Source organism: Megalobrama amblycephala, linkage group LG5 (assembly GCF_018812025.1).
Source record: "Megalobrama amblycephala isolate DHTTF-2021 linkage group LG5, ASM1881202v1, whole genome shotgun sequence".
NCBI classification, from domain to species: domain Eukaryota; kingdom Metazoa; phylum Chordata; class Actinopteri; order Cypriniformes; family Xenocyprididae; genus Megalobrama; species Megalobrama amblycephala.
The window spans coordinates 11,854,598-11,879,914 of NC_063048.1; the positions used below are offsets into that span (position 1 = coordinate 11,854,598).

At 37.0% G+C, this 25,317-nt stretch overlaps 3 protein-coding genes across 5 annotated transcripts in view; 2 read left to right on the forward strand and 1 right to left on the reverse strand.

Moving 5' to 3' along the window:
- The window catches only part of gpr137c (G protein-coupled receptor 137c), a 38,350-nt gene extending 25,631 nt beyond the window's left edge, over window positions 1–12,719 (forward strand). Inside the window, exons 3-7 of one of the 2 annotated variants that reach the window (XM_048190679.1) lie at window positions 1,390–1,618; window positions 1,868–2,017; window positions 7,015–7,140; window positions 7,374–7,498; window positions 10,772–12,719. In XM_048190679.1, the coding sequence (XP_048046636.1) occupies window positions 1,390–1,618; window positions 1,868–2,017; window positions 7,015–7,140; window positions 7,374–7,498; window positions 10,772–10,997 (856 nt within the window). In that variant the 3' untranslated portion in view covers window positions 10,998–12,719. Of the gene's footprint in view, window positions 1–1,389; window positions 1,619–1,867; window positions 2,018–7,014; window positions 7,141–7,373; window positions 7,499–10,768 lie in introns of both variants that reach the window. The other variant, XM_048190678.1, reaches the window with a different exon arrangement.
- Window positions 12,720–14,884: 2,165 nt separating this feature from the next.
- On the reverse strand, window positions 14,885–21,829 carry ero1a (endoplasmic reticulum oxidoreductase 1 alpha). Its single transcript, XM_048190680.1, has 16 exons — window positions 21,268–21,829; window positions 19,594–19,713; window positions 19,434–19,517; window positions 19,300–19,338; window positions 19,152–19,228; window positions 18,972–19,045; window positions 18,719–18,839; window positions 18,327–18,373; window positions 18,153–18,161; window positions 18,052–18,078; window positions 17,867–17,959; window positions 17,533–17,779; window positions 16,338–16,407; window positions 16,167–16,253; window positions 15,949–16,085; window positions 14,885–15,859 (listed from the first exon to the last, which is right to left on the reverse strand). Exons 1-16 carry the CDS (start codon window positions 21,364–21,366, stop codon window positions 15,796–15,798), a joined length of 1,395 nt encoding a protein of 464 aa, XP_048046637.1. The 5' UTR covers window positions 21,367–21,829; the 3' UTR covers window positions 14,885–15,795.
- A 1,181-nt stretch (window positions 21,830–23,010) lies between these two features.
- The window catches only part of samd4a (sterile alpha motif domain containing 4A), a 55,851-nt gene continuing 53,544 nt past the window's right edge, over window positions 23,011–25,317 (forward strand). For both annotated transcript variants that reach the window (XM_048190681.1, XM_048190682.1), the window contains exon 1: window positions 23,011–23,601. The gene's annotated coding sequence lies outside the window, so the exon portion shown is untranslated. The remainder of the gene's footprint in view (window positions 23,602–25,317) is intronic.

Sequence of the window (25,317 nt, forward strand, 5' to 3'; positions counted from 1 at the left end):
ACCTTCAATGATCCAATTCAACCATACTAATAAGCAAAAATGACTTTAGATAAACGTCACATTTATGTTCAGCCTGAGGCTTATTCATTTCTCTTTTGGTGTGAAAGGGCCTTTACATTTGCCAAAAACAGAACTTTTGTTGTTATTAAAAAAACAAACAAGCAAGCCAAGCCCATGTGAGAAAAGTAATGTAATGCATTACTTTCCATAAAAGTAATGCAATTAGCCCTTAAATGCATGACTGTTTCGCCAATCATTCTTACATATTCGGGTCTTTATCGACCCGGATCTATATCTAACACGGAAGGATCTCTACCTCTCGCGATAATATAAAACTCCTCTGATATTAGAGTAACAATTACAGAAGAATAAAATAAAGCATATTTTGTTACCTTTTGGAGCTTGAAAGGGCTCCGTTTGAGCAGATGTTTTATGCCATCATCACTGTCCTCGTCAGAGCTCATTTCCCAGTAAACTCAGCAAATAATGGGCTGGTTTTATGTTTGAGGTTACGAATATGAGCCCATTCGCGATCTCAAACGTATTCTCAAAACTATATAATTTTCAACATCTTCAAAATCAATATTTCGATCGCTAACAGCTTCACCAGATCCATCCAGTAACAGTTACAATCATATTTGATTGTGTTCAGTACTTGCTCTACAGTAAATCGCTGAGCCATTTCATGTTTTTCTTATTATTTCGTTTTCTGTCTGAATGAGTCTTCACTTCAGCATTGTGTATCAGACATTGCCACCTTGTGGAATAAAGGTGAATTGCACTTATTCCATCATCTAAGATTAAATTATTATTGTGCAGAACAAATATATGTACACTCATACACACCTTTTTTTTTTTTTTTACAAAAAAAGAAAGGCATTCTTTTATAATTTTATGATTTTTTTCTTGTTATATTCTTTATAATGAATTGATTGAGGAATACCAAGAAGGTTGATGTCTAACTTTAAAAAATGAACGAGGAGGAGGGTAGTGAATTACGTCCCGGGTCACTAAAGACCCGAGGTATTCATTTAAGGGTTAGTTACTTTTTAGGGAGTAACACAATATTGTAATGCATTACTTTTAAAAGTAACTTTCCACAACACTGGATTGGTCTGTGCCGTCTTTACTTACTTGCTCTTTCTCATCACTTTCGCTTTAATTCTTGTCCACTGACTTGGTCGCTAAACTGAGCATCCAATCAGAGTTCCCACTCTCACCCACGGCCCCGACGCTGATTCAACATGCTGAATCGGGAAAACTGCCATTGACATGAGCCCGACGAGAGCCGACGTGTGGAACACGCCACAATAACTGGCCTGACAGACGTCCGACTGACTGCTTGGTGTGTCCTGGTCTTAAAACAATTTTTCTCTCCACTCTCAATAGGGTGCCCCTGCGTCTAGGATTTCTGCTGGCCGGTGTTTTTTTCTTGGTGGTGAACGTGACGTGTGCCATGCTGGTTCAGGGTGATGCGGCTGAGAGCCAGGTGAAGGATGCTGTTCTGGCAAGAGTACTTGTGAACGACAGCCTCTTTGTTCTTTGTGCGATCTCACTCGCCATATGCATCTTCAAGATTGCTAAAATGTCTTCTGCCAATGTCTACCTGGAGTCAAAGGTAAGTGAACTGGGATGCTGTTGGATTTAGGGATTTATATCAAGCATATTTTCGTATATTCAAACTGGCTTACTTCATACCTAGAAATATATTGTTAGTGCGAACTTCTACTTAGAAGTATACCATTGGGATTCAGAACAACAGTGCAGTGTTTTTCAGTGTTTCAATAACAGCTAATTACTTTGAACAGTGCTTAAGAGGTAATTACTGTTCTGTCTAAATGTGATGATCTTTGTGATTGTGATCAAGGGGACATCAGTATGCCAGGCCACGGCCATTGGGGCAGCAGTTATTCTCCTCTACACTTCCAGAGCCTGTTATAACCTGGTTGTGGTGGCACTTTCTCCTGAAGATCGGCCCAGCCCATTCAATTATGGCTGGTACAATGTATCTGACCAGGTAGATTCAACATAACTCTATATATTGTTATTGTTCATTCCAAGGGTCAGAAAGAGGGTGGAAAATACCACTCAGTTATGACTATTAAAGGGTTAGTTCACCTAAAAATGAAAATTCTGTCATTAATTACTCACCCTCATGTTGTTCCACACCCTTAATACCTTCGTTCATCTTCGGAACACAAATTAAGATATTTTTGATGAAATCTGAGAGGTTTCTGATCTCCCTATATACAACAATGTCATTCCAAATTTCAAGGCCCAGAAAGGTAGTAAAGACATTGTTAAAATAGTCCATGTGTCTAGTGGTTCAAACTTAATGTTATGAAGCGACGAGAATACTTTTTGTGCGCAAAAACAAAACAAAAGTAATGACTTTATTCAACAGTTTCTTCTCTTCCCTGTCAGTCTCCTATGCTGTTGATGTTGTAAACACAGTGCAGCGCTTCCGGGTTCTACATCAGAACGCCGGCTCATTATTGGGCAACGCTGTTCACGTGAGCAGCACGAGGCATGCGTGTGATGCGGCCAATACGGAGCTGGCGTTCGGATGTAAACACGGAAGCACTGTGCCCCCAATATTTGCATATGCCAGCTCATGTTCAAGCATTAGACAAGGGCAGCCAGTATTAACGTCTGGATCTGTGCACAGCTGAATAATCAGACTAGGTAAGCAAGCAAGGACAACAGTGAAAAATGGCAAATGGAGCAATAATAACTGACATGATCCATGATAACATGATATTTTTAGTGGTGTTTGTAAATATTTTGTCTTTCTAAATGTTTTGTTAGCATGTTGCTAATGTACTGTTAAATGTGGTTAAAGTTACCATCGTTTCTTACTGTATTCGCGGAAACAAGACTGTCACTATTTTCATTATTAAACACTTGCAGTCTGTATAATTCATAAACACAACTTCATTCTTTGTAAATCTCTCCAACAGTGTAGCATTAGCCCGTTAGCCACGGAGCATAGCCTCAAACTCATTCAGAATCAAATGTAAACATCCAAATAAACACTGTACTTACGCGATTAGACATGCTGCATGACGAACAGTTTGTAAAGATCCATTTTGAAGGTTATATTAGCTGTGTGAACTTTGTTTATGCAGTGATAGAGTCGAGAGCTCGGGAGGGGGCGGAGAGCACGCGACTTAAAGGGGACGCAGCGTGAATCGGTGCATTTCTAATTATGCCTCAAAATAGGCAGTTAAAAAAATTAAAAAAATCTATGGGGTATTTTGAGCTACAACTTCACAGACACATTCAGGGGACACCTTAGACTTATATTACATCTTGTAAAAAAAATGTTCGATGGCACCTTTAAATTGCTGTCTATGGAGGGGTCAGAGAGCTCTCGGATTTTATCAAAAAAATCTTAATTTGTGTTTCAAAGATGAACGTCTTATGGGTTTGGAACGACACGAGGAAGAGTAATTAATGACAAAATTTTGTGTAAACTAACCCTTTAAAGCTACACTATGAAATATTTTTGGGTTAAACATGAATGAAATTCCATTATTGAGCGAAATACATAAAAAATATGCAGAGTCTGTGAGCAAAAAAGGGTAAAGCGAAAGAGCCTGCACCAAAATAGGATCTAAACCACAATGGGAGATATGATACATGCTTACTCAGATGAGATTTTTTTTTTCTTTTATACACTTTTCTGACAGTTTTTCTTACAGTCTGTGGCTCTTGACAGTATGATAGAATCTCTCTATTATGGTGATTACCGATAACAATGCAGATTCCTCACAATATCAGATACAAAGAACAGCTGTGAAATAACTACTCTGCAAGTGACATGAAATGTTATGTTATAAACACATGCAAATATATGCATAGCACGAGGCATGCGTGTAATGCAGCCAATACTGAGCTGGCGTTCGGATGTTGAATAAATATATTCAGATGTTGGATGATATATATATATATATCACATTCTTACTGTTTTTACTGTATTATTGATCAAATAAATCCAGCCTGCAGGTGAGAATAAAAGATTCTTTCAAAAACATGAAAAAAATCTTACCGACCCTAAACGTTTGAACGGTAGTATATGTAGGAAGCATAACACTGATAAACCCTCATTGAACTTTCACTGTCCCAGATAAACAAGTCTCAGAGAGATCACTGCTGCTAGTGTGGCACAGCTGTTTGAGTTAATAATCAATGTTGTTTTCACCTTAATGTGAGATTTATGAAGTTATTATGCATTTATGTATGTCAAAGTTGCTAATTCTTGTTTGCCCTGATTTAGTACTGTATCCTTCAAGAGTTGACATTCTGTTGTGCGTGTGGTAGATTTGTATTTTAGAGTATAATACATGCTGTGTATTGAATTAGAGATTATGGTTTTTGTTGCATATTTACAAATGAGTTTTTGCACCTCGTGTTGTTTTATAAAAAGAGATGTTGACTTCGTTCATTCAAAATAAAGTAATTCAACATGGATTATGCTTCTTTGCGCAGTGCCCCATAGAAACCATCCATTTGAGGGGATTTAGACGGATATGGGCTCTGTGGGGGAAAGGTCTTTGTTTTGCTATAAATAACCCAGGCAAGGCTGCTGTGCAGAAAGCATGGCTGCCTGGTGGTGACCTAGTTTGGGTTCACCTCTGAGACGGCCGTCAGGAAGCCGAGGTTCCCCTGATCGGCCTGCCCCCTTCTCTGACTCAGCTGCTTATGTTTGGGTGGCTGTCTGGTTACTTATTCTTCATAAAGCCACTTTGTCTTTCCTGTGCAAAAGTGTTGTCAGGATTTGTTAACTCTGGGAGTGTATACATCCTTCTTTGTCCTGTGTTGTCTTTTTGCAGATATTTGTTGTGCTTTTGTTTGTTGTAGACCACTAGCTGTGTCGAGTTGTTGTCATTTTTAATGGTAGTGTAGTATGTGTACTTTTTATAGGTGCTCTCTTCTAGGTCGGCATGATTTGGGGGGAAAACGGATTGCTATTTTTCTGATTAAGATTGCAATTTAAAATTCTGTACTTGTTTGTAGGGCTGCACGATTTGGCAGAAAAATTGTGATCATAATTATATATCTTTATGATTATAAAATAATAATTATTATTATTTTGGTAACACTTTACAATAAGGTTCATTAGTTGACTACTACATTAGTTAACATGAACTAATAATAAACTGTACTTAAACAGCATTTTTTATATCTTTGTTAATGTTAATTTCAACATTTACTAATACATTATTAAAATCTTGTTAACATTAGTTAATGCACTGTGAACTAACATGAACAATGAACAACTGTATTTTCATTAACTTTAACGAAGATTAGTAAATACAGTAACAAATGTATTGCTCATGGTTAGTTCATGTTAGTTAATACATTGTTTAACTAATGAACCTTATTGTAAAGTGTTACCGTTATTTTTTTATTATGATTGTTAGTATTACTAAATAAAAATAATAAACAAAATAGGAAATATTAATATAATTATATTTCACTGTATATATGGTATATATAAGTGCTTGTCATTACAAGTTTGAGAAGATAGTTGGTGCATGTTGCATTCCCAAATGCACATTTGTAATTTTATCATAATTTGCTAGAACAAGATGACACATTTTGATAACATTATGTTTTCGTATAAAAACATAGTAGAAGTCAGATTGCTTAGAAACACAGTCAAACCAAAAATTATTCAGATATTTTTGATATATTTTTACTAGTGGGTGCAGGACACTATAGTTAATTTATGTAAGTGAGGATAGCAAAATAATGTAAACTGTGACATATTATCTCCATACAGTGAACAGTAAAACTGATAAAAATTTGGAACCAAAAATTATTCAGACACTTTGACCCGACAATGTTCTACTTAAGTGTTATCTGACATAATTAAGATTTTTTATTAAGACAGTTTAACTGAGAGATCTTGTCATATTTTATTACCATTTTTTAAACTATAATGAATAAACTGTATTAATGAATGAAATGTTCAAGGTGTCTGAGTAAATTTTGGTGTGACTGTATATTTACAGTTTTCATTTTAATTTTAGTCTTGTTTTAGTTTTAGCAATTTTGATTTTTGTCATTTTTATTAGTTTTTTTTTTTTTTCTATTTCTGTTTTATTTTTAGAATTTCAACTTAAACTTATTTTAACTCTTATACGCTATTTGGGGTCTTTTTGACCCCAAATGACGTTTGCTGAAATAAAATAAAAAATAGTTTCCTTCATCTAAATGTCATGAGACTTGATGTCGTGGTTGACTCTTCTAGCTCTACAAACAAAAAAATTAATTGGAATGATATTTGGTTGTATGTTGGTGTGAAAAAAAAAAAAAAAAACATGTCCCTCAGGATGTTCGGGGTCTCTGTAGTGTAATGAATGGGAAATGAAAAATGAAATAAAAAAATATATATACTTTTTAAAAAAATATATATTTGTCAAATAATAAAAAAAAACTAAATCAGCCTCAACACAGAACAAAAATACACAGCAGTGAAGTTGCAACCCTATAGCACCCCCAAAAATCACCCATAGACATCAATAGGAAACTATAAAAACTGCTTTTTGATACATAATTTGTCAAAATTAAGGGCCATACTACAACACATTCCTGATGGAGAAAACACACACAACCTATTGTAAAAAATGTTTTTTCATTTATTTATTTCAATTTTAAAAAATACCTTAAATCCCCCCAACACTGCACAAATGTATTACATTTTTACGTTTTAAAAAAAAAAAGTACATTATTATGTTACAAAATCAGGAGTGAACATTCAGTCAAATAGCGCATAAGTTGCTACGCCAACATTTTTAATTTTCATTTAAGAATAAGTTTTTCATCTAATGTTTACATTTTATTTTATTTCTTTATTTCAATGTAGGAAAACTTTTTAGTTAACAATAATCACACTAGTCTCTACTCTAAGGTCTTTTGGCCTTAAAGTGTATCGATACATCAATATGGTCAGAAGTGGAAAGTTCTCAGTGTTAAATTTGTCTTGCGTTGTGTTTGTGTCTCCAGGCGGATGCAGAGAAGATCAATGGGGAAGCCTATGTGGTCTTTGGGATCATCCTGTTCTTCTGGGAGTTGCTGCCCACCAGTCTGGTGGTGGTGTTCTTCAGAGTGCAGCGGCCCAATCAGAACCTGGTGAAAGTCTAATCCTGTCTCTCTTCTCTAAATCCGTCTGTCAATATCACAGCTGGACACTTACTCAATGACGAGAGCCTGCCATTGGCTTTTTAAGCCCCAACGGAGAGCTGTTTTCCTGTCAGATAGAATTAATTACTCATACGTCTGCCTCACTGAAAACAACATCCCATGCTGCTGTGTTGGGCTAATCATATGGTTTTATTTATATTTTGTATACATTGTTTCCGCAGACACCGGGTGGCATGATCAACAGTCACAGCTTTAGTTCCAGGGCGTATTTCTTTGACAACCCACGGCGCTATGATAGTGACGACGATCTGTCTAGAAACACAACTTCCCGAGGAGAGAGATGCAGGTGTGTTTAGTCAAGTTTTATCTTTTCAAAGATGGGACTGTTATAGTTACTTAAAGGTTATGAAGTTATTAAAGGAATAGTTCATCTAAAATGTATTTACACAGTACGGGAGCCATCTGCCCCTGAAATGAAACAAAATAATGACTCATTTTTTTAGACAGTTTTAGATTTTAACAACAAGTGGTCAGTAAGTAATAGATTAATGCAAGTCTCACAAACCTAAAGAGTTTTTGAATCAGACGTACTTTACCGTTCAAAGGTTTGGGGTTGGTTTTTGAATATTTTTTAAATAAGTCTCTATGCTCACCGAGGCTGCATTTGTTTGATCAAAAATACAGTAAAACGGTTATATTGTGAAATATTATTAGAATTTAAAATACTGTTTTGTATTTTTAATATATTTTTATTCCTGTGATAAATTATCACAGTTGAAAAAGTTGTGCTGCTTAATATTATTGTGAAAACCATGATGCATTTTTTTTTCACAATTGTTTTATGAATAGAAAGAACAGCATTTATTTGAAATACAAATGTTTGTAACAACAAAACTTTACTGTTACTTTTGATAAATTTAATGCATTCTTGCTAAATAAAAGTATTCATTTCTAAAAATTAATACTAACAAATCTTACTGACCCCAAACTTTTGAACACTAGAGTAACTGAAAATAACTGAGAGAGTCACTTTTAAACTCAGTAATAGACCCTAGACGTGCTTTAAAGGATTAGTCCACTTTTAAATACGCTTTTCCTGATAAATTTACTCACCCCCATGTCATCCAAGATGTCCATGTCTTTCTCTCTTCAGTCGAAAAGAAATGAAGGTTTTTGAGGAAAATATTCCAGGATTTTTCTCCTTACAGTGGATTTCAATGGCTACCAACAGATTGAAGGTCAAAATTACAGTTTCAGTGCAGCTTCAAGGGCTTTAAACAATACCAGATGAGTAATAAGGGTCTTATCTAGCGAATCGATCGGTCATTTTCGAAAAAAAATACATACGTACTTTACGAACGTACTTTCCGCTTCCGCATTCTTCATAACGCTTACGCTGAATGTCCTACGCCTTCCCTATTCAAGTTACGGAAAAAAACGAAACTGGCCCCGCGTTCGTTCCGCAAGTAGGGGAAGGCGTAGAACATTCAGCGTAAGCGTTATGAAGAATGCGGAAGCGGAAAGTACGTTCAGGGCGATGTTTTGTTTATAAAGCATAAACGGTTGTATTTTTTTTCGAAAATGACCGATCGATTCGCTAGATAAGACCCTTATTACTCATCTGGTATCGTTTAAAGCCCTTGAAGCTGCACTGAAACTGTAATTTTGACCTTCAATCTGTTGGTAGCCATTGAAATCCACTGTAAGGAGAAAAATCCTGGAATGTTTTCCTCAAAAATCTTCTGTATTTAAAAGTGGACTAATCCTTTAACGGTCATAATTATCGTAAATCCTGCAAAGTTTTTTATATTTTAATTTTTTTAATATTATACTACCATTGCATCAAATTACTAAAAACTAGTTAACACTTAATACAACGGCTATCGGTAAAAAAGACATCTTTCTCTCTTCTGACTGCCGTTTTTACATTTCTCTCTTTTTGAAAGTTATAAAAACACTATTGTGGAGTCTTTTGCTATTTGCGTGAATGGAAACACATGATGACGTCTGCTTCTGAGAAACCCGGAAATGTGAAAAGGGTCTATTGCTTGAATGACTCACCATGTCTGATTCAAAGCTCTGACTCATGAGCAAGTTCAAGGCTGTTTCATGAGTGATTCAGTGTCCAGTGACCCAGTGGTAACACTTTATTTTACAGTGTCCTTGTTACATGTATAGTAAATTGAATTACTATAACTATAAATTATGCATAATTACATGCAACTAACCCTAAACCAAACTCTAATCCTAACTATAACCCTATTGTAAGTACATGTAGTTTATTATTTTTACTCAGTACTTAAATGTATAATTACACTGTAACACGAACACCTTAAAATAAAGTGTAACAGAACCAGTTCAAAGAGTCGTTTGTTTGTAAAAGGCAATTGTGACTATAGATTTTAAATTATTGTCACACTCACAAATGTTTATTTTTTTGTTGCATTTGAGACCATTTTAGTTAGTCTTGGGGCCCTGACGCACCTTCATGTCTTTCCAAACTTGAATGACTTTCTTTCTTTAGTAAACGATTCCTTTAATTTACTTTTAATTTATACATTGGTTAAATTATATCTCTGAAGGACCATTCACACCAACGATAACTGTAAAGATAACTATAACAATAACTACATTATCGTCCAGACCCGCAGTCGATATTGTTGTTTATTCTGAGCGTGCGCTGCGGTTTTGTCTTCTGCTGCTTTAAATGATCGATTTCTTTAAAGAAGGATGGATTCTGATTGGCTGTCAATGTTTTTATGGTTCATCGGCTTGAAAAAATATAGTTATAGTTAAAGGCACAATATGCAGTAAAATATCCCAAAACCACTAGGCCAGTATTATATATTTTGTTCAGTTGACTACTTACAATATCCCAAATGTTTCCAACTATTTGTAAATCGTGAGAAAATTGCAATTTTAACCAAGGATACGGTACAGAAAATTAATTATTGTTATATAGCTCAACACGTTTAGTCTGCCTCAGAGAAAAACACTATTTTGTTAAGTAGCTAATACAGAATTTTCTCCATCATACAATATGTTTTAAAATTAATTGCATGCCATTTATCAACACAAACCATCCAGCATTTATTAATATGATATTCTAAAATCGATCTAGCTTACTGCAGTGTGCAACAGTGTCTCACAGCAGCCGCCGAGCGAATGCACAGAGTAATGTCATAACATCATTTTCAACACAGTCAAATGTATCTAATATGATAAACAGCGCTGCGTTACCTCATGCGCTTAATCAGAAAAAGCGGAAGCGGCGACTGCAGCAAAATAAAAGTTCAGCTGCTCGCGAGGCGTGTGTCGTGTTCGTCTCGCTCCTTCAGCTCCAACATCACTCGCCCTGCTCTGCTTCATACTACAGTAACGTTAATAATCTCATCCATGAACTTGATTTCTGCTCAAGTCCCGTTCCAGTTCTTTTCCACTGGCTTTGAGGTGAAGACAACATTTCCCAAGGTTCCGCACTCAAACTCAAGCTATGCCTTTGTTTTGAATAGGCGACCTCTAGCGGCGAAAAATCTACATATTGTAGCTTTAAATATAGTTATAGTTCTCGTCCTTAGTGTGAACGGGTCTTAAGTCTTACGGTTCTGTTTTCCAGCAGTATCCTGTCGTCCACGCCACAGACGGGCCCAAGTTGGTACGGCTCTATCCAGAGGAATGGCAGCCTTACGGCGATCCCTCACCTGCTGAACGGCCCCCAAACATCAACCGCCCCTCTTCTGTTTGCCTACGGCAACATTCAGACCAACCAACACCACAATTACTATTCCACCCCCCAGAACTACTACTCAACCTCCCATACACACTACGCCACCCCTCAGAACTAATGCAGATCCTTCTGTGGATCGATCTAGTCTGAGGTTCGGCTCAGCCGGGACATCACTGAGCAATGCTTTATGGTTGTCTTCCCCCTCAGTCAATTTATCTGCCCACATCCAAAGGGACAATTCGAAGGCGAGGGGGGAGGCTCTGTTTGGACCAAATGGACCAGATTTTCTTCTTTCTTTGATGTTCTCATTTCCGAAAATCATTCATCCCATCGCCTTTCCAGGGGTTCAGAACTTTGTCGCTATTAACTTCAGCACATGGACTCCCCTCTGTGAGTTGGGATGTGCTTTTTGCACTTACTGTGGGTCTATATTTCATATTTGGATCAGTTGGAATAGTTGTAGGCCAGAAAGTGGTGAGAATTTTCCTTATTTGGGGGGTATGCTTTTTATATTCCTTCGTCTTTGAGAAAGATCATGACCGCCTAGTCCATCCGAGACGAGCAAGTGAAAGAGCATTCTAGATCCGTCGGTACTAGGACCAAACGTGCACTGACATTCACATGAAATCCATGTGACTCTTTCTTCATTTTCCTTTAACGTTTTTATTGTGTTGCCAAAGAGCCCATGCTTAAATCCAGGCTTGACCCCTGAGCCTCTATGGTAGTAGATTTCCACGCTTCCCAAAGACAAAAAGACACCCGATTCCCACAATCCCTGGACCGACGACTGAGATCTAGTGTATTCAAATGTACCAAGTGTGACTAGGAAGACTAACTCTACTTACATCTTCTAATATTTTGGTATTTTGCTTTTGAAGGACACTGTGGGCTTGTGGATGAATTTACCCACGTATATCAGTAGTCGAAATCTAGTATATCATTCTCCAGGGATGCCTGAAATGGTGCCATTGTATGATTTTCCTAGACGAAAACATGTTGCACAAAATTAATGTTTGTATTGAACATGTTTCATAAGCTTTATATCATCATTCCTGTATAATTGTATTTCAGGAGCATGATTGGTCAGCAATCAATGCCCCATATCCAGCTTAAATGAAGCGACCCCTTCCAATTCCCTGAAATGTAATTGTTTTGTGTTTTAGCAAAAAAAAAAAAAAAAAGCTCATTTTTTATCCCCTAATTTGCTGCTCCATATGTTATGAGCTGTGTATAAGATATCAACAATCATTTGGCTGAAGCAATCATCAGATGTGGTGTAAACATGATGAATAGGCAGCTGTATGGTTGAAACGCCATATGCACCTGCTCTATTATTGGATTTATTTTTAAAATGTGTTTTTTTTTTAAATTGCGTCTTGCAGGATTTTGTGTATGCTGTACTAAAAAAGTGGATGATTTTCATTGATTTGGACATTTTTAAGTTGGCCTGCTTCCTTGCTTTCTGCCAGCTGGTGTGTAGCAAAGCTTTTCACATATTAGCGAACATGATGCGTTAATTGATGGAAAAGTTGTGCGTTTAATCGAATGCTGATTTGGGTTTCATTTCCTGACAAACCGCAGAAAGGACGGGGATGTGTATGAGTTGGGAGGTTTGTTTTTATTTTTTTATTAATTTATAAATGTGAGTCTGGTCTGAAAAATGTTACTGTGAAATCTGTCATATCAACTCTTGAATCTCGCAAAAGAGCAAGTAAAGCCTTTATTTTTTTGTTTGAGGGCAATGAATGTAACTTGTTTACTCATGTTCATAGTTCATTAAAAATGTACACAAGCACTACCATAAAAAAAAATAAAGTTTTATTGCACTGTTTTAAAAACAGGTTTGGTGTGAAGTCTGGGTCATTTGGTATGAAGATTAATACAGAAAAAAAAAGGCCAAGCCAAAAATGGTCTTAACCATTTTAATCACAAAACATTGGTCAAACTTCCCATATTCAGCCAAAACGTCAATCTCACAATGGCTTTTTAAGTAGTGCATTTGCTTAAATTTCACTAATTTCCTGACCAATAATTTTTGGTTAAGACAATTAAAAGCTCAGTGTTTAGCACTGTGTGTGTGTGTGTGTGTGTGTGTACACAAAATTATCTAACATAGGTATTATATTGTATACATGTACAGTGGGTACAGAAAGTATTCAGACCCCCTTAAATTTTTTCACTCTTTGTTATATTGCAGCCATTTGCTAAAATCATTAAAGTTCATTTTTTTCCTCATTAATGTACACACAGCACCCCATATTGACAGAAAAACACAGAATTGTTGACATTTTTGCAGATTTATTAAAAAAAAAAATCTGAAATGTCACATGGTCCTAAGTATTCAGACCCTTTGCTGTGACACTCATATTTAACTCAGGTGCTGTCCATTTCTTCTGATCATCCTTGAGATGGTTCTACACCTTCATTTGAGTCCAGCTGTGTTTGATTATACTGATTGGACTTGATTAGGAAAGCCACACACCTGTCTATTTAAGACCTTACAGCTCACAGTGCATGTCAGAGCAAATGAGAATCATGAGTCAAAGGAACTGCCTGAAGAGCTCAGAGACAGAATTGTGGCAAGGCACAGATCTGGCCAAGGTTACAAAAAGATTTCTGCTGCACTTAAGGTTCCTAAGAGCACAGTGGCCTCCATAATCCTTAAATGGAAGAAGTTTGGGACGACCAAAACCCTTCCTAGAGCTGGCCGTCCGGCCAAACTGAGCTATCGGGGGAGAAGAGGTAAAGAAGAACCCAAAGATCACTGTGGCTGAGCTCCAGAGATGCAGTCGGGAGATGGGAGAAAGTTGTAGAAAGTCAACCACCACTGCAGCCCTCCACCAGTCGGGGCTTTATGGCAGAGTGGCCCGACGGAAGCCTCTCCTCAGTGCAAGACACATGAAAGCCCGCATGGAGTTTGCCAAGATGGTGAGAAATAAGATTCTCTGGTCTGATGAGACCAAGAGATGTGTGGAGAAAATGTGTGAAAATGTGTGGTATGTGTGGAGAAAACCAGGCACTGCTCATCACCTGTCCAATACAGTCCCAACAGTGAAGCATGGTGGTGGCAGCATCATGCTGTGGGGGTGTTTTTCAGCTGCAGGGACAGGACGACTGGTTGCAATCGAGGGAAAGATGAATGCGGCCAAGTACAGGATATCCTGGACGAAAACCTTCTCCAGAGTGCTCAGGACCTCAGACTGGGCCAAATGTTTACCTTCCAACAAGACAATGACCCTAAGCACACAGCTAAAATAACGAAGGAGTGGCTTCACAACAACTCTGTGACTGTTCTTGAATGGCCCAGCCAGAGCCCTGACTTAAACCCAATTGAGCATCTCTGGAGAGACCTAAAAATGGCTGTCCACCAACGTTTATCATCCAACCTGACAGAACTGGAGAGGATCTGCAAGGAGGAATGGCAGAGGATCCCCAAATCCAGGTGTGAAAAACTTGTTGCATCTTTCCCAAAAAGACTCATGGCTGTATTAGATCAAAAGGGTGCTTCTACTAAATACTGAGCAAAGGGTCTGAATACTTAGGACCATGTGATATTTCAGTTTTTCTTTTTTAATAAATCTGCAAAAATGTCAACAATTCTGTGTTTTTCTGTCAATATGGGGTGCTGTGTGTACATTAATGAGGAAAAAAAATGAACTGAAATGATTTTAGCAAATGGCTGCAATATAACAAAGAGTGAAACATTTAAGGGGGTCTGAATACTTTCCGTACCCACTGTATATTTTTTTTTTCAACTCCAGATCTAAAGTATTTCTTTATCTTCAGTGTTTTCCATTCAAGATACTAGTGTTCATTTATCTTGATAAATGTCTAACATAATTGTGTTTTCGTTTCTTGGCTGAACTGCAGGCCACAATTGAATTTGTAGTGGTTAGATCTCATTGAGTCTCATGGAACAGCTTAAATTAGGAGCCTGTTAATCTTGGGTCCATGCACCTCTAAGATCGTCAGCTGTGTATTCAATATTTGATTCAGCACTTTGCATTACATGCTATTAACGAATTTAATTGCTGAATTCAGGTTATGTCAAACCTCATTCTGCTACATTACATTCTGCAGCTCAACTGGTAGATTGTGGAACTAACAATGTCATGGATTTAATTCCCAAGGAACACATATACTGATTAAATGTACACACACTGAATTCACTGAAGTGTCAAGTGAATAAATGCAAATGTATAAAGCAAAGTATAAAATAAGACACAAATAAGCCTCCCTAAGACACATTAACATTCATTAAAAAATAAATGGAAAGCACATGTGCTTGCATAACTCAATACACACATCTCCAAAATAATGACAATGTCCAAAATAAAATATATTTTTTTCTTTCAAAAAGAGATATATCACAATATTCAAAATAAAACACTGATCTCTCAAAATGCTCACAAAATATAGGTGCTAAGGCGTATATTCAAAAATGACAACACAGCAATTTTATCCACAAATTTGACTTCCATTTTCTCAAAGTGGTCATTTCCAAAAAAACTGAAATATATTAAACCTATAAAGAAATGCCGCCTTGACTTTATATTATGCAAAATACACAAAGTGTTTTATGTCCCTCTTGTAAACCATTTATGTATTTCCACTGAGTTTCCGAGAAGCTACAATACATTAAAACTACAATAATTTTGGTCGTCTATTCAGTGTCCTATTAACATGTCACTTGTAAAAATGTATTTTTCATGAAATAGTGCAAAATTAGCCCTAACGTTACAGTTTCGAGACTCCAGTGCTCAGTTCTTATGGGGTAAAACAGTGCAGAGCTGTTAAACTGCATTTAGCAACAACTGGTATTAAATATCATTCTGACAACAGTAATTTATCAACCCCAAAGGAAATAATTCTGCCATGTCATGTGATTATAGACATCAAGTTCTCGCCTTTTACAATCACTGTTTGAGCTTTGACAACAGCGACCGAAAGTTCTTCAACTCTCTAACACTTGTGGAGATCCTGAAAACAAACAAACAAGACACATGAAAGACATTTAAAATAAGTATATTTGGACAAAAATAGATATTCAATGCTTCAGAATGACGTACCTTCCAAAAGCATTGAACAGAGACACAATTTCCTGCCGGCTCAGCTGAAATGATGGATTGGTGTTGCTTGTGTTGGGCATGGCCTCTATTTGCCTTTCTGAGAACAGGATTTTCAGTGCAGTTCCCAGGCCCTGGGTCTAAGAGAGACATTCATTGAACTTCATATAACAACACAAATAACATCATCTGGTTTCCCGTCGCCATCTTTGTTGTCTTACCTGCAATTTGCCCCAAAGTCTGCATTTAAAGCATTCAACACAATCCATGATACGTGAGATGTTCTTAAAGGTGAGCTTGAAGTCTTCCTATGGTCAGAGATTCATTACTACTTTAAAAACGTACATTCTGTAACACTGTTATTATAGCAAACTTGGAAAAGAGCCACTAACCTTTAGTTTCATGGCTTCCTTCTTATTTCCAGCAAATAGAGCAGTCTCATCAAAATGCAATGGAAAGGATCTGCAAATAAAGAATTAGTTATATTAAGACTGGAATACACTAATACATCTTTTAGATGCCACAGACCCCCAAATATCATCATCCTCCTTGTGTAAGGGGACCCCATCCTAAAACTTAAAGGGATAGAGCACCCAAAAATGAAATTTCTGTCATTAAGTACATCATGTCGTTCCAAACCCATAAGACTTTCCCTCATCTTCGGAACACAAATTAAAGAGATTTTTGATGAAATCCGAGAGCTTTCTGACCTCCGATTAACATTATTACCACTTTCAAGGCCCAGAAAGGTAGTAAAGACATTGATAAAATAGTCCATGCGACTACAGTGGTTCAACCTTAATGTTATGAAGCGACGAGAATACTTTTTGTGCGCAAAAACAAACAAAAATAATGACTTTATTCAACAAAATCTTCTCTTCCCTGTCAGTCTCCTATACTGTTAACTTTCATTTTGGGGTGAACTAACCCTTTAAAAGGTATCTATCTTTTATAAACACCCAATTTATACACTAAAAATGTATTTTATAATAAATATAAAATGATTTTCTATTACTGTGTTATATATTTTTATATTCACTATGATAAGTTTATTTATTTTAATCAATTTTTTTCTCATTTAATTAATTTAAAACTAATTTATTTACTTATTTTAATCTTATTATTTATTTATTTACTTTTCTTTCATTTATTTTCTAGACATTTCCAAGGACACCTTGTGACTCCCTTGCGGCCCCTTGAGGGTTCCCGGATCCCAGTTTGTAAACCCCTGCACTACTCCCAATGTTGCTAGGAGACGAATGACAAATTAAAATAATATGTGTTCTAAAATGGAGCCTTTTCACAGACTGTGATGATGCATTTCCACAGTTAACAGCACACAAGCCTTCATCAGGGCTAAAATCTGCAGGCTTGCTCTGACTTTTGGCAACTATTGCCTCTTCTTCTGCAAATCAAGGCAGATCTGGGCAAAAATCGCATAGTTTATTCTAGCCTTTAGCTAAATAAAAAAAATGTAAACATATTACCTAAATAAAACTATTAATAGCTCAATCATAAAAAAATAAATAAAAAAAAACTCTAAATGGGTTGGTTATATTTTTGATGCAACCATTGTAATGCTCTTACTTGGCCACATGGAGGAGCTCTAAAAGCAGTTTCTTGTTCTCATTGTCTTGTGTTGGCTGGCCGGTGTACAAATTGAAGGTGGAACGTTCAAAATACGGTAGAATTTTGGCCAGAGCACGGAGCTCAATCAGGTACAGGAAGTAAAGGTTGCGTAGCCTCTTTGGGCCTTCCCCTTCTGTCAGCTCCTCGTCAAACCTCAGCTGGAACTCGGACACGTTGTGACCCCACTTCATTTCGAACCAGTTTTCTGACCAATCAAATCAAACAATTTAACACTTGACAAGTGCCAGAAAAATTGTTAATAATTAAAATGAAACCAACAAGTAGTACTCACCATCTAGTAGATATCTGGCACTCAGGTGAATGTTTATACTGGAATGCAGTCCTGAGATCAGCCTGAAGAAAGCTCGTTTCTCCACACACAAGCCTGGGGAAACAACAACAGGGACATGTAAGGAACATGTAAATTATAATATACAATAGTGCATATAAAATAGAACAGCTTTAAGAGTCACTTACCCTCCAGCCAGCGATAGAAACCCTGCCCTTTAATAAGAAATAGATTTGTCAATATCTAGTTGATCAAACTGGTTAAATGGATTTGAATAACAAGACCTTACCATCATCTCCTAAAGTGGACAGAAAGAAAGACAGAGAGGATTATGGGTCATGAGCATCCCTATTTGATCTGTAGCATGGATTTGATCTATGGTGTGTACTCAAAAATCAATCATCAATGCTTCAAAACTGACAAATTTTAGACTTGAAAACACAAAACATTAATAAATGCTCACCACTGTTAGACGCCAAAGGATTCAGCGGTCGCTTAACTGAATACGGTCTGAAAAAGAGACAAAAAGGATGGCAGCTGTTACAACAGTATTCGAAAATAGTCAAAAATATTAAAGTCAGATCTATTTCTAATCTATTTTACAAATAATCAGTAAAGGTCTGAGTGTAAAAGTCAGAGTGCACTAAACTCGCGAGGAGAAGTTGTGGTCGTTTATATGTTATTGACATATATCACAAGTAAATATCAAAAGTCGGCTCACTACTCTAAGGGTGCTTAAAGTCCATTTGAAAGCATGAGACAAACTTGTCAGAAATTCCTTTATAAAGTTGACCTCCTAAAGGTCACTGAATAATTTGCACACTGATCAGAATAAGTGTGACCATGACTCTTTACTTGAAGCAGTTCTCCTCATATATGCTGTTCCAGATCCGCCAGGCTTCTGGTCCTTTATAGCCGGTGAAACGCTCCGGGTTCAGCAGGAGATCGACATACTGTGATTCAGGTGAGTCCTCATCTGGAAAAAAAAGAAAGAAAAAAAAAATCAATGATGCAGCCTGTGGAGCATTCTGGTCTTGTAGCTCAATGTGTACCAATTATCAGGCACCTCAAATAAAAAGCAGATTATTTGATCAAACTAACAAACTACCATCCAACATGCAGAAACGTTCTGATTCATCATCGTGTTTCTTCCACTCTTGAAGCGCCTGAAGTGTCTCATCACTACACAGAGAAACACTGAGTGAGAACTCGCACAAAAAAAGGTCAAAAAGTAAAGAAATCTTGGGTATTCTTGAGTCATAGAAGGTGCAACACTTTTAACACAAACCTTAGAGAACCGTTGACGGCTCCAAGTTTCTCTACCTTCTCACATTTCTCTATATCCTCATTAGCTTCTTCTGAATACTGTGAGGAAAAATAATCAACATCCAACAACACCAATATGCACGATATACATTATATAGACTTTCTAATACCTTATAACTGCTGGATTTCAGGCCCTCTGGTACTTCACCCTGCACAGAAAGACACAAGGAGCCTTTTTTAGTTTACAAGTCACATACAAAATCCCTCAAGACAAAATCATCTGAATGAACTTCGCAAAGCTCACCGGTGTGCACGGTTTCACAGCACAGTATTTGAGTCCACACTGGCTGTGGTCTGTCCAGAACGGGCAGGGGTTGTTCAGATTGACCTGAGGAGCATACTATTGAATATTAGAGATGAACAATGAATCAAGATTTTCACTGTATTGTCGTCAATAAAATCACCTTGTAAAACCGGAAATAATCAGATGATAGTAGTTTCTGTAGTTTGGGAAAGATTTCCTTGTTGTTGAAACTGTCGATGGTCTCAACATCACAAGCACAATCGTCAAGAGTCCCAGTGACCTACAAACGAAATGAGACCAGTTAATCAATCAAGTGTGTCACACTTTTTGACATCAACTGGTTAATCAGGTTTATTCGCAAAACGACATTAAAAATCAGTCTCAGAAAACCCTTTACAAATAAATATACGGTGATTGTACCATGGTGTGGTGATGGTTTCAAATTATAATACTATAATACTTGATATATTGCCACACTTTTTCATCCATATTGTTTGTGGATAACTAGATATGGAAAATTCTAAATAATATTATTTAATTGCACACAAAGAGTTAACAGCCTATTTGAGCATAACTAGAAAAAATGATAGAAACTACTTTTTAGGCCACTAAATCACCATTTCAAAACAGGATTATTATAGTTCACTAAAACTAAAACCATAAAAAATGTTACGTACTTGAAATAAAATAAATATTAAAGGGTTAGTTCACCCAAAAATGAAAATTCTGTCATTAATTACTCACCCTCATGTCGTTCCACACCCATAAGACCTTCATTCATCTTCAGAACACAAATTAAGATATTTTTGATGAAATCTGATGGCTCCGTGAGGCCTCCATTGACAGCAATGACTTTGTAAATCTCAATATCCATAAAGCTACTAAAAACATATTTAAATCAGTTCATGTGAGTACAGTGGTTCTATCTTAATATTATAAAGCGATGAGAATATTTTTTGTGCGCCAAAAACCCCCCAAAATAACGACTTTTTAACAATGTCTTGTGATGGACGATTTCAAAACACTGCTTCAGAGCTTTACGAATCGAATCAGTGACTCGGATCTCCTATCAAGCAGCTAAACTGCTGAAATCACGTGACTCTGGCGCTCCGATTCACTGATTCGATTCGTAACGCTCCGAAGCAGTGTTTTGAAATCCGCCATCACTAGATATTGTTGAAAAGTCGTTATTTTGGGGCACAAAAAATATTCTCGTCACTTTATAATATTAATATTGAACCAATGTACTCACATGAACCGTTTCAAATATGTTTTTAGTAGCTTTCTGGATCTTGAGAGAGGAAATACCATTGCTGTTTATACAGGCCTCACTGAGCCATCGGATTTTATCAAAAATATCTTAATTTGTGTTCTGAAGATGAACAAAGGGCGTGAGGGCGAGTAATAAATTACATTATTTTCATTTTTGGGTGAATTAACACTTTAACTGAAATAAAGTAAAATATTAACAACCTTATATAAAATGTCTCATTGTACTAAAATGACTAAATCTGAAATAAAAAAAACAAAACACAACAAAATTACTAAAACTTTTGACTAAAAACAAAATGAAAAAAAAAATAATTAAAAAAAAAAAACTCATTCAAAATATTAATTAAATCTATAATAGTATGTAGATTTTCCATGACTGTGGGATCATACTACGGTATATCCGAGTGATTACCATATTTATTTGGTATTACCGTAGTTTCAGATCAAATAAACACTTAGAACTATTGTAATTTTTAAGTTAGCGACACATATATTAAATCAAAATCAGTTTCTAACGTGATGAAACAATATCAGTGATGATGTAGTATATTGTGCGTCTTACCTGACAGAAACACCTGTGAGCAGCGGATCCTGCGGTCGTCACGTGGACGCTAGAGAGTAAAAGCGACAGCAGAATGAAGGACTTCATTGAGTTCTGCATAAACGGGTCTGTCAGTGAATGTTTTCTCCAGTCTTCACACTGCTGCTCAGTCGTTACAGTTTTAGTGTGGTGCGTAGTTCAAGTAAATAACACGTCGCTGTAAGACACGTTCACTCTCGTATCACTTCCGATTGAATCAGCCGCTACGTGAAGTACGTGACTCCACGACTAGTGCTGCGATATGACATCCGCAACCATGAATAACTGGAGCTAACGTGCATTCACGAAGCATTGTGCCGCGAAATATGTTTTATTTTATTCTCAGTGAATCTGTCGAGCTGAACTGCAAAATCAGCTCTTCTAATGTCGGTAGAATGAACTGGGAACGCCTCTTTGGATGAAAATTGCAAGGCATGCAGTTCTCCACATGATGTCGCCAAATACTAAGTTCAGTATTAGGCGCTATTCCAGTCTGTCAACTGTACAGAATCAGATTTTTCTGATGGTGAACTGTAAGTAGAGGGTTAGTTCACCCAAAAATGAAATTCTGTCATTCATTACTCACCCTCATGTTGTTCTACACCTGTAAGACCTTTGTTCATCTTCAGAACACAAATTAACATATTGTTTGATTAAATCCTATGACTCAGCGAGGCCTGTATACAGCAATGTTACTTCCTCTCTCAAGATCCATAAAGGTACTAAAAACATATTTAAATCAGTTCATGTGAGTACAGTGGTTCAATATTAATATTATGAAGCGATGAGAATATTTTTTGTGCGCCAAAAAAAAACAAAACTTTTTAACACTATCTAGTGATGGCCGATTTCAAAACACTGCTTCAGAGCGTTATGAATCTTTTGAGTCGATTCAGTGATTCGGATCGCGTATCAAACCGCCAAACTGCTGAAATCACGTGACTTTGGCGCTCCGAACCACTGATTTGACTTGTAAAGCTCCAAAGCTTCAAGAAGCAGTGTTATGAAATCGGCCATCACTAGATATTGTTAAAAAGTCGTTATTTTGTTTTTTTTGGTGCACAAAAAATATTCTCATTGCTTTATAATATCAAGATAGAACTCACATGAACTGTTTTAAATATGTTTTTAGTACATTAATGGATCTTGAGAGAGGAAATGTCATTGCTGGCTATAAAGGCCTCACTGAGCCATCGGATTTCATCAAAAATATCTTAATTTGTGGTCCGAAGATGAACGAAGGTCTTAGGGGTGTAGAACGACATGAGTGTGAGTAGCTAATGAATGACATTATTTTCATTTTTGGGTGAACTAACCCTTTAAATTCAGTTTCCCTTTATGTTTCTTCTTCAGGCATAACTTTTAAACTTGTTCATTCATTCTCAAGTTTATGCAGTGCAACTGTTAAAAATCCAGAAATGATCCGTAATGCAGCAACATGTTTTAGATATATTTATTTATTTAAACAGATATATTTATTTTCTTGTAATATTGCTTATTTATTTTATATATTATAATATGTATTTAATTTAGCAGCTATATCTCTTACAATATTATACTATTTAACTTAGCATTACCATATATACTAAACTTTTCTAAAATTTCTATCTATCTATCTATCTATCTATCTATCTATCTATCTATCTATCTATCTATCTATCTATCTATCTATCTATCTATCTTCTGATTTCAAACAGTGGTAGAGCAGCGCCATCTCATGGACGGAATCCACTACTTCAACGAGCCTCGCTGTAGTTGAAGAATTCAAGGGCGGAATCGAATGTATCCAAGTTTCCTTTTTCGACACTTCGTAAGCCGCATTCAGCGCGTCACAGCAGGTCAAACTGACAAAATTCCATTCTAAAACAAACGTCCAGACTTCGACGACAGAACTTTTTATCTACCCCTCCCCTCTAAACAGTTCAAACAAAACTTCCTCTCCTGCTGTAACATCGTCCAGTTTGATGCGGACACCTCTTGGATTCTTTTCTCCCTAAAAAAAAAAAAAAAATCCCTGATTCCCGGTCAGTCGTCTCCTGTAGGATAAGCAATACGATCTGCTCCCCAACTCCATTCTCTATTTTTGTGCTTCCTTGTGCTGCCAAGCCCCTGACGTAATGCTCCGTGTTAATTATTAGCATGTGGGAAGCGATGCCGAGACTCTCCTCTGCTGCTTAAACAAGAGCGACTGACTGCGGGGAGAAAAACCTCGTCAAGATGGCCAAACACACTGACCCAGAGTGAAGGGGCACCGCTCCCCGTCCCGTCCAGTCCTGTCCTGTCCCGCGACCAGCACCAATGCAACTGCGCCTTTAGGTGAGTGACTTCTGAGGGTTTTTACTAAAGTATATTACGCCTTTACAGTATAAACTTGGGTTGCAACATCTCTTGTCCCAGCTTTTTTGCTACAACAGTAGCTTTCTATGGGAACGCTGAGTATGAAAAATGGAAATCAAAACGCGTCTGTTTTATTAAAAGTTTTTGGATTGTTCATTAATTATTATGTCTACTTAATAAAGAGGCTGTTCGATTGCTTTAGGCAGGGTAACCCACCACACTGCTGACATAGTGGGGAATTGCTTCAGATGTAAAGAGTTGTGAAAATGAAGACTGCATAGTGTGTACAGACTTACAGTAGGGACAGTCGAGCAACAATTTTTGGGAATGTTCTGGACAGTCTGCGATTCAGTTAGCTCGCTTGAGTGCCGCATGTGAAAGCCTGTGTTTATTTTTATTGGTCAAAATTGATGATTTTGGAGCTAACGTGTGTAATTTAGGTCACCCCACAGACTCAGAAAAGATATTGAGGCTGCATTATTCTTGCGGAGTTCCCATTTACAGTTCATCTGCGTGTAACGTCAGCGCGTGATTTTAATAGATGATCACAATTTCACATTCTTACGAACTCACTCGTGCCCGCTAATGTGTCAACTAGCCCCCAGACATATTTGGGTTCTGAATCATCTCATCTCAGACTCGAAATCTTTAGAATATGATCACTAAAAGGATTTGTTCATTGTTTGTAGGATCTATCGTTATGCCAGTAGGTGGCGATAAGCGATTTTGAGTCATTGAATCATCAAATGATTCATTAAAAGCACCGAGTAGCTCCGTCCAAAACACCTTTTTGCTAACATCGTCTGTTTTTAAGTGCGCATGAAATAAAAATTAACCATATTTACTTTGTTAGCGCACATTAATAGTCTTGTGTTAAACAATTAATGCATGTTAATTAATTAAAGCGTTTTTAATGTGTCATTTGTCTCCCGTAGAATAAGTAGTACAACATATTTGAATTATAATTCAAGGTGCTAAAGAGGATCTTTTCATCGACTGAGAAACCAAAGACTGTTAGTGAGTTTTTGAAATGAGCGCATGCGTAAGAACAACCCCCCTCCTTCACAGCTCATTTCGAGGGAACGCCTCCCAAAACTCGTGCACGAGTATTGGAACACGAGTGTTTACCACCGGCATTCACTGTGTTGTGTTAGTGGATTCATTATGTCGGACTCACTGCAGGTAACTCATAATCTGCAGTTGTTACTCCTGTCTCCTGACAAAAACATTGCATGCGGCGCCTGTGGAGTGTGGAAAGTTACTGGAGCGTGCAGCCGCGCACGTCTCGCACAAGGATCGTCATGGCAGTGATTGACAAGCCAGAGGGCCAATCCGCGCACGTCTCTCACAAGGAACGTAATGGCAGTGATTGACAAGCCAGAGGGCCAGTCGTTTATGCGATGATCGCGTAAACGATTGGCTGATGTTTTTGAGGCCCTACTTTGTGCACAGATGATGTATATTAATATTATTCCTTTCAGTGCACTTAATAAATAGTCTTTTATCAGTTAGTGAAGACAGTTTCAAGTAATATTGCAAAAATGTATAAAACAAAACATCCTCTTTAGCACCTTTAATTTGATATCATAATTCACATGCTGGACTTAAATTTTAGCTGAATCTAGCGGTGAGGTTGCCAATTGCAACCAACGGATCAGTCCATCGCTCACCCCTCCCTTTCCACGCACGAGAAGC

Bases quoted from the DNA above. Each gene is read 5' to 3' on its own strand.
- ero1a (XM_048190680.1), bottom strand. From the start codon at position 21,366: ATGCAGAACTCAATGAAGTCCTTCATTCTGCTGTCGCTTTTACTCTCT. The intron at 19,518-19,593 runs GTGATTTTATTG...TATGCTCCTCAG, and splicing joins ATTATTTCCGGTTTTACAAG to GTCAATCTGAACAACCCCTG. The intron at 18,840-18,971 runs GTAGTTTGTTAG...TTTTTTTTCCAG, and splicing joins ACGTTTCTGCATGTTGGATG to ATGAGGACTCACCTGAATCA.